Here is a 9003-nt window from a genome sequence, read left to right on the forward strand (position 1 = left end):
CTCTCTCCCACAGACAGAGCAACAGCCACCTACCAGTAGCAGAATATTTATTTTTTTTTTTTTAAATCCCTGCTGTAGGCTATTCAGACTTCAGAGACAGATAAATATTAACACACAATTTGCTATTCTGTTTCCGTCTTCTGTCTAGCCCCTCCATTACATTTACTACAGGAAGCTTGGAAATGGAAGACTTTCTCCTCCTCCATTAATGTCAGAAGGAAAACCTAATGAGGAAAACCTCATTTCCAGGTTTGCTAGATGAAGCAGTTTCATAATAATTGTAAGCAAGGTCTTCAAAGCTGCATCAGGTCTATGGTTGGTACTTTAGTACTGTGGAGGAATATTTACCATATGGATATGGTTATAAGCATCTGTCAGCCCATCTTTTACTATCAGGTCTTCCAGCTTTACCCCTCCATAAGGCGTTGATCCTCTGCTCATTGTATAGGGAACATTAGACATGCTCTCCATTCCACCAGCAACCATCACATCCTGCTCAAAGGAAACAGGTTAAAACCATTAATAACGCAGAGTCTTCTCTATGACTTCTTGTAGGAACAAATATTAGCAAAAGCTTAAGCCTGGACGCTTTATAGTTCTGAGGCATCTTAGAGAAAAAGGAAAAAAAAAAATCTTTATGCATTTAAAAAGCAAACAGCAGGAACAACAGCTGAAGACAGTTAATCCACCCTGACAGAACAACTGGACTTTCATCTCGTATGCAGTTTTAGAAAGCTGCAAGAGCCATGTCAGTTTCTTGTACTTTTAATTCAAAAGCTTCCAAGATCAAATTATAAATTTTACTTTAAACAGCTTCTTTTTTCTGTAAATTTCTCATTTTTGTTCTTTATTCACACCTCCATATCCCTATGGAACAAGCAACAGTCAGAATCTAAGAGATCAGTAAAAAGAAACAGATTTACAAGTACCTGCAGTTTTACGTAATATTGTTTCATCTTACTATGTAAAGAGAGATGGCTTAAAATATGGTTCTATCATCTGAAAAGGCCAGCAAAAGAAGAGATGATAACTAATTATTACTGAATTTGAATTAAGCTGAATCATTATGGGCATTTGTAAATGAGTATACTCGTCAAGCTGAGACAAAGCAAACAAACAGAAAACCTAGAAGCAGCAAAGCTATAAGGACCATAAGTATAGCTACTGTTCATCAGGCTATACCCCCCAAATCCCTGGGATCTCAGGATGTGAAGAATAGACACAGCTGTGTTTAATGGCATATCTGAATTATGGATAAATGTATGAAAAACACACACACAGCAGTGTGAGTCTTTGCATGTTCAATAGTGCTGTTAATACAAATTCAAAAAGATTTTACATCAAAATAGCAAGAAGAAACAGATAAAAGCTTTTTTGGTTTCTTTAAATTAAGACACAGAGAAACAATGGTTTGGTTCAGAAGAGATTATAAACTAGATCCAGGAACAGTGACATAAGGTAATAAAAGAAAGAAGGTTGGAAACAAACTGGAAAGGCAGATAAATCAGAAAAGCAGTTAAGATACGGAAGCAACAATAGACCAGAGGAACAAGAGTCCCTGGCATTTTACTTCCATAAAGTGAAAGACTTGGAGACAGTGTTAAGACAATTGTTTATATGATGATGTACACTGACCCAAGCCACTGGGAACCATCACTGACTTTCATACCACAGATACCTCACAGTCTGCAGCCAGGAAAAAACAAACAAATACCAAAAAACCCTGTAATTTATAGCTCTAAGAGACTAACAACTGGCTGAGTCTCTGCTTTTGCTGAGACTGGCAGCACAGCGTGTATGATTCGCTCAGCCGAAAACTCCAGTTCTCTTCAGCGCTGCTGGCCTGCATCTGTCGAACCAACCAAATGCACAACCGCTCTCACAAAGTCACTGGGTGTAAATTACTAAATCCAAATTTAGCTGTTCACACAGATATGCTGGGCCTGGTTCAAAGTCCAGTGACAAGACTTCCACTGACTTCAGTAGGGTCTGGACAAAGTGCCGCTCTCTGCAGAGCAAGGCCAAAGCACTAAGCAGTTGCTTAACTCAGCTATACTGTTATTTTCACAGAAGGGACAACAAAACTTAAACATTTCACTTTTGTCCTAAACAAAAAAGAAAAAAAAAGAAAAAAAAAAAAGAATAGTAAGTACGTTTCTCACTTATGAGCCACTTACTTTGTAAACCAAAAATATACATTGAACTGTCCATGCTTCCGCTTCAGAGAAGGGGAGACGTTGCCAAAATGCTTTGAGTATGGAATTAAAAACAAAATCGAAATGTCTTCCTTTACATTCACACTTCTCCCATATTCTTTGCTGCATAGCATTTAAGGGCTTGCTGAAGATGGTGTATTCTCCCATCCTCCCATGAAGTGATACTATTTTCCCCACTGCATAGAGAATCTTAGAACACAGCTGGCAGAGATGAGCAATTCCCCTCCATCAAACTCTTCTATGAAAACACCTATTCACACCAATAGATTACGCTCCTTCTAAAACAATAAAAAAAGCCTGAAACATCTTCAATGAACTTGGAAACACCACTGCTTTAATATGTATATTTAAGTGGTTAAAGCGTCTGGAAGTCAAGATTAAATGTGTTTCAGAAAAAAATAAATCTATAAAAATTTCTTTGAAACAGAAAACTTGAAAATTCCTTGTTTTAAACCAAAACACACTTAGGTGACTATAAGATTACGGGTGCATAAGCAAAACAAAACCTCACTAATTAGCTTTATTACCCCAAGCCAAAACACAAGTCCCAAATCAAAGAGCACAATCATTAGTCGGACAGGATCCACAACATTAGTTGTGTGTTTTTTTCCATAAAACAGCGCTACAATTCACATACCTGACTCCCACACATCAGGCTTTGTGCTGCCATCATGATCGATTTCATTCCCGAAGCACAGACTTTATTGACAGTTGTAGTAGGAGTGGAAATTGGTAGACCTGAGTCAAAGAAGTTGTACAAACAATTCTTATGCAAAGGGTAGACTAACATTTTATTGGTGTTTCAGCAATATTTCATATGTGACCAATTTTTATCTAAGCCCAGGGTGTCCAGCTTGCACTATTTAGCCTGCCAGGGCAACTGATCTACCCTCTCCCCTAGCTGCCATCCTTCTTGGAGACTCCTGTTGTTTCTCCCCTCCCAACAACAGACTCGTGATAAGGGAGCGAGCAAGTGAAGAATCAGAGAGACAGATGATCAGGGAAGGGACTCCAGAGCTGTTCCTCCTCCTTGCACCCCAATCCCTGCCTCTAAGAAGTATTCAAGACTGAAAAGGCATCAACAAGCTGTAGAATTTAGCAACTGGCAACAAGACAGACCCCAGAAATATAGGAACTCTATTATAAACACATGCAATACTCAAACAAAATCAAAGTGCAAGGTGTCAGTGTCATTAACACAGTTGTTATTGAGTTGTTATTGTTATTGAGTGCTCGCTACAACAGCTTTGGGCTCTGCTGTGTGCAGCTTGGCTCCAGACCATTGCATCACTGCCTCTACCCTAGGCTTGCCCTCCAGCATTATGGCTCAGCTCCCAGCACATCACCTCCATACCAGCACTGAGATGGGGAAACTAGCCAGGGGAAAGAAAAGAGCCGTATTCATCCCTTTGCCTCACATGGAAGCAGGTCCTTCTCTTTCAAAAAAGTACAGGGGCAGAGCCAAAAGAGTATCCCATTCTTCCCTGTCCCATAGACATTCCTAGCATCATGCTAAGGTATGGAATCCCATCCCTACAGCAAAAGGGAGAATAAAATCATTCCTGCACTCCAATAACCTTTGTGCTGCAGTTGATGTTACAGATAGAGTGAATCCTTCCAGTGACAGCTCAACACTCCACAGGAAGATGAGTGTAATGACATACTCATATCTGCAGTTCAAGGAAATTCAGTGACCCCTTATTCAATATGGCTTAAAAGTAATGATACCATGAGGAAAAAAAGTCTGTTTCATGAGAGATTCAAAGAACAGCATCCATCATTAGCGTAAAGTGCTCTGGAAGTAACAGCCTGGTCTCCAATATCATCTTCTCCAGGTTCTGCAACATCCATTGAGCACATGAAAACTGATTCCCGAGCAGGCACAATTAGGCCCCACTTGCATGAGTCCAACAAACACCCTTCACCTGCCACGGGGAAAAAAGCATACAAAGACTGTCTTGACAAAAGGCTGGGCACCATTCCGCTTTAACTCATAGCTCGATAATCTATACTCTCTACATAGAGATAGAAATGCTTTAACCCCAGAATCAAGAGAATGAATACCTGCACCCAAGACTGCTTGTCTTGCTGGAGCTTGTCCTTGCCCAGCCTGCAAGACATTACCCATATACGCTTCTTTCACTTCTTCTGCAGGGATACCTATAAAACAAAATTGTTTCGATTCAGGATTCTTTGCACGGAAGATGTAACCCCTTTAAGAACCTTCCCATAGAAGTTTTCTATCAAAGCTTGACGAAATGTGCCATGGCCAACCTGGGTGCTACAAGCAGCACACAGGCCCCTGTTGGCCGCATCCCAGATCTCCACCCCATCATCTCAGGATAAACTGGTGACTCCACAGCACAGAATTCCCTTGTTACCCTGCAGAACAAGCTACAGTTAGCTGACTAAAGCAAAACATTTCCAAATCTCACTAGTCACCTAAGCAGCTCAATTTCCATGGATGGTTAAATGCACAAAACTTTCTACCTGCCACAATTATGTGCTAAGAGACAGTTTTGTTTGTCTGTTTGTTTAACAGGGGAGAGCCAAGGCCACAGCTAGCTGCCACCAGACATGAGAGGACTGCTCTCCTACTGCATCTCTTGCAACAGCCCTGGTGTTCAAGTTCTCGTAATATGCTCTTTCAAGAAGCCAAATTTGGAGAAAATTAACCCTCCTCTCCCCCCAAGGAGAACAATTTGCTGATTCGAATCTACAAATAGACTCACAAGGGTCTCCCATGAGCATAAGTGCCCATGTAAAAAATGGGCAGGGAAAGGAAGGGTCGCTGGTTTCAGCAGCAAGTAGCCTTTGCATCAGCTTAGGTGTGTTGTAAAACCCCACCCCAGACAAACAATGAGCATGCTCAATGGGATTTGGATTACCACAGATATCCCTAAGTAATAATCTGCTCCTAGAAGCAGCATTTCACTTAACTCAGATTGAAACAAAGCCCAAAAATCAACTTTAAATAAATACAATTTGTGGACAAAGACGCCAGAGTGCCACAGGAGCAAAAAAAAACCCCAGAACCTTTTGTTTACCAAGCAACTTAAAAACAAAAGACACAGACTGATGCTGTTCTAAGCCACTTGAGGCTTTCTTTGTCACAGAAAAAAATATTATTTATTTACACATACCTGCTTTGTCAATTGCTCCCTTAATTGCAATGGAACCAAGTTTAGTGGCTGGCAATGATGAAAGAGATCCTTGGAAAGATCCAATCGGTGTCCTTACAGCACTTGCTATCACCACCTCCTAAGATGAGAATCATGGAGTAAAAGTCACGCCCTCTTTCACATATGCACACATATACCAGCATTTTTAAAATTTATCCACTTTTTCATTCATGTCACAGCTTCCCTTTTATCCTACAATTGTTTCAGAGCACTAAAATAATCTTTATTAATGCATGGAGCATGGGGAATAAACATAAGGAAATCAGTGTGCAGTTGCAGGACTAGAGTCTTGGGATCAGGGAGCCGTAGCGGGACGGCTCCCACAGCTGGAGTGCTGCCATGCAGCGATACAGGCTCTTTAGCAAATCTGATTGGAGGCCAGTAACTAGTGGTGCTCCCCATGGGTCCAGTCCTGTTTAACATCTTCATTAATGATCTGGATGATGGGGAAGCATACCCTCGGCAGGTTTGCTGGTGACACCAAACTGGGAGGAGCGGCCGATACACCAGAGGGTTGTGCTGCCACCCAGGGGGACCTCAACAGGCTGGAGAAATGTGCTGACAGGAACCTGATGAAGTTCATCAAGGAGCAGTGCAAAGTCCTGCAACTGGTGAGGAACAACCCCAGGTACCAGTACATGCTGGTGGCCACCCAGCGGGAAAGCAGCTTAGAAGAAATGGACCTCGGGGTCCTGGTGGACACCACATTGAACATAAGCCAGCAATGGGCCCTTGCAGCAAAGAAGACTAATGGTATCCTGGGCTGCATTAGATAAAGTATTGCCAGCTGGTCAAGGGGGGTGACCCTTCCCCTCTACTCAGCTCTGGTGAGGCCACACCTGGAGTGCTGTGTCCAGTTCTGGGCTCCCCAGTACAAGAGAGATGTGGACATACTGGAAAGAATCTAACAAAGGGTCGTGAAGATGATTAAGGGACTGGAGCACCTGACATACAAGAAAAGGCCAAGAGACCTGGGACTGCTCAGCCTGGAGAAGAGAAGGCTCAGGGGCACCTCATCCATGTATATTATATATATATATACCTGAAGGGAGGGTGCAAAGGTGACAGAGCCAGGCTCTTTTCAGTGGTACCCAGTCACAGGACCAGAGGCGATGGGCAGAAACTGACACACAGGAGGTTCCCTCCGAATATCAGGAAACACTTTTTTTGCGGTGAGTGTGACTGAACACTTGCACAACTTTCCAGAGAGGTTGTGGAGTCTCCATCCTTGGAGGTATTCAAAAGCCCAGGTCCCAGTGTAATGCGTAAGCAGTAGTTTAAGACATGGTATGACATTCAGCACTATACCTAGTAGCCCTTCAAAACTGATTTACTCTTATTTTCACAGAAGCACAGAATTTTCAGAGTTGGAAGGGACCTCTAGAGATCATCTAGTCCAACTCCCCTGCTAAAGCAGGATTGCCCAGAGCACATTACTCAGGACTGCATCCAGGCGGGTTTTGAAAATCTCCAGAGAAGGGGACTCCACAACCTCCCTGGGCAGCCTGTGCCAGTGCTCAGTCACCCAAACCGTAAAGAAGTTTTTTCGTGTGTTGGAACGGAACTTCCTATGTTCCAACTTGCACCCATTGCCCCTCGTCCTGTCACTGGGAACCACCGAGAAGAGTGTGGGTCCATCCTCCTTCAACCCACCCTTTAGATGTTTGTAAGTAGTAATAAGGTCTCGCCTCAGCCTTCTTTTCTCCAACTTTTGCCTCTTAGTTTTAGTGCTACAGCACCATGTCTATCTGCTAACCCTGTGAGGGTAGCATGAGGACCTGACACCAAAAAGATGCATATTTCAGACCTCTGGCTGCCCTGGACAGCTACTGAGAAGCAGCAATGAATACCTCCATCTGTGCTGGTTTCAGTGGAAGTTAGACACGAAGCTTTATGGGGTCTCACCATGAGTTCTTTATTTAAAGAGACAAGCAAAGAAAGAAAACACTAGAAAAAAAATGTAAACAAAACAAAAGACAAATTGTACCTGTTTAAAACTAAGAAGGTCTGTTTCTGTCACCCCTTCTTCATGGTGACTGACTTCAGTGATAGTAACATACTTGTCCTCATCTTTTATTTTGTAACAGCAAATTGCAGGATAACATACAAATAACTTCAAAAGGACTAGCTGGCATCAGCTGTATTTTCCAGTAACAGGTAGACAGTTGCATTAAGCTTAAGTCAGCTGATGTAACTTTTAACCAGTTTTGTCCCACACTACGTAAGAATTAGCAAACCAAAATAAAAAAGGAAATTTGATTTTTATTCCAGATTTTGCAGTCAGGTGTGACTTGGGCACAAGTGCCATGTTCTTCAATACAGATTTTTTGTGATAACCTTTTAAAAAACTTTAGTGATTAAGAAACAAATTTAAAATAGTGATTTATTGCAGTCAGATGGTGCTTTATACTTACATTTAAAGTACGCTGTGATGCATAGCCACGGCTTGTATATTTCAAAGCCTGAAAATAAGAAAGTCCTCAGAATTTCATACCAAGAAAGCCAATGCCATGACATTACAGTAATGTACCATTTTGATAGAAGTCATTATTTGAAAAAATAATACCTAAGAAACACTGGAAAAAGTACTAAAGATCATAACATGCCTTTTAAAAAAAGTATAGTCTAGTGTACAGTCTCACCATAACATCTGTGATAAAATATTTCCTGAAAAATAAACAGATACTCCTTTAAAAACAAAAGTGGCAGTTTGTGTCCACAGCTTCATTTCATTGGCATTTCATGAACAAAAATGACGATAATGAATTCAGAATGCTACAACAAAATATGGCAATAAAACAAAAATCAAGAAAAAGAAAAAAGTGTCATCTCAGCAGGCTAATTCACCAGCTACTAGCTTCATCTAATTAAGCAGTGTAAAGATACAAAAATACATCTGTAGGTACTGTTTCATGTATTACGGTATGATCTTTTAATTAGTGGTTTAAGCCACTTTCTTAGCCTTTTCCTTAGACAACATTTCAGCACACTGGATACTTCTGGTCATTACTGAAGGGCAGCTAAATAAATACGAATTAGAAATAATTACTTAAGGACACCACAAAACCACCATCAGTTTTATAAATCAAAGAATGCCTTCTGGTGTTGTGCCCACAATATGAAAACTTAGTCTGTTTCTCTCTTCATTTCAGTGTTTTCAACTAACAAAAGACAGATTTTTTTTCCTAGTGTTTTTCAATTATTTTTTTTTCCCCCAGCTCAGGTTGTAATTGCCAGCAGAAAGTTTTAAATTAATCTTCTCCCTGAAAACGACTTATGTCCCTGCAGAGCTTTACTATCAGGGCTTTCAAGGGTAAGTGCCAAAAAAACCCTAGCACAGTAACGTGCCCTTAACTGGACAACACCTGAGGTTTACCTTTGTAGCAAACTGGACAAAACAGACTGTATAACTGGCACCTGCTAGTGGTGTTCACACTCTACGCCAATTACAGATTATTTTTATTTTATAAGAACAAAACAAACCACTTCTACAGCTGGTAAATCACAGCCTTCGGCTTTGCACATGGCAGCACGGATGGGATCCGGCGCAGTGGCGATGCTTCACCCGCCGCCTTCTCCTTCTCCCCAGTGCGGCTCCCAGTACC

At 41.4% G+C, this 9003-nt stretch overlaps 1 protein-coding gene across 1 annotated transcript in view; it reads right to left on the reverse strand.

The window, feature by feature from the left end:
* Window positions 1–9003, reverse strand: part of ACAT1 (acetyl-CoA acetyltransferase 1) — a 20527-nt gene that overhangs the window by 6074 nt on the left and 5450 nt on the right. Inside the window, 5 exon segments of the mRNA XM_009890925.1 lie at window positions 349–492; window positions 2854–2954; window positions 4281–4376; window positions 5360–5477; window positions 7813–7877. Of these exon segments, the coding sequence (XP_009889227.1) occupies window positions 349–492; window positions 2854–2954; window positions 4281–4376; window positions 5360–5477; window positions 7813–7877 (524 nt within the window).

Source organism: Charadrius vociferus, unplaced genomic scaffold, assembly GCF_000708025.1.
Source record: "Charadrius vociferus isolate BGI_N301 unplaced genomic scaffold, ASM70802v2 scaffold118, whole genome shotgun sequence".
NCBI lineage: Eukaryota > Metazoa > Chordata > Aves > Charadriiformes > Charadriidae > Charadrius > Charadrius vociferus.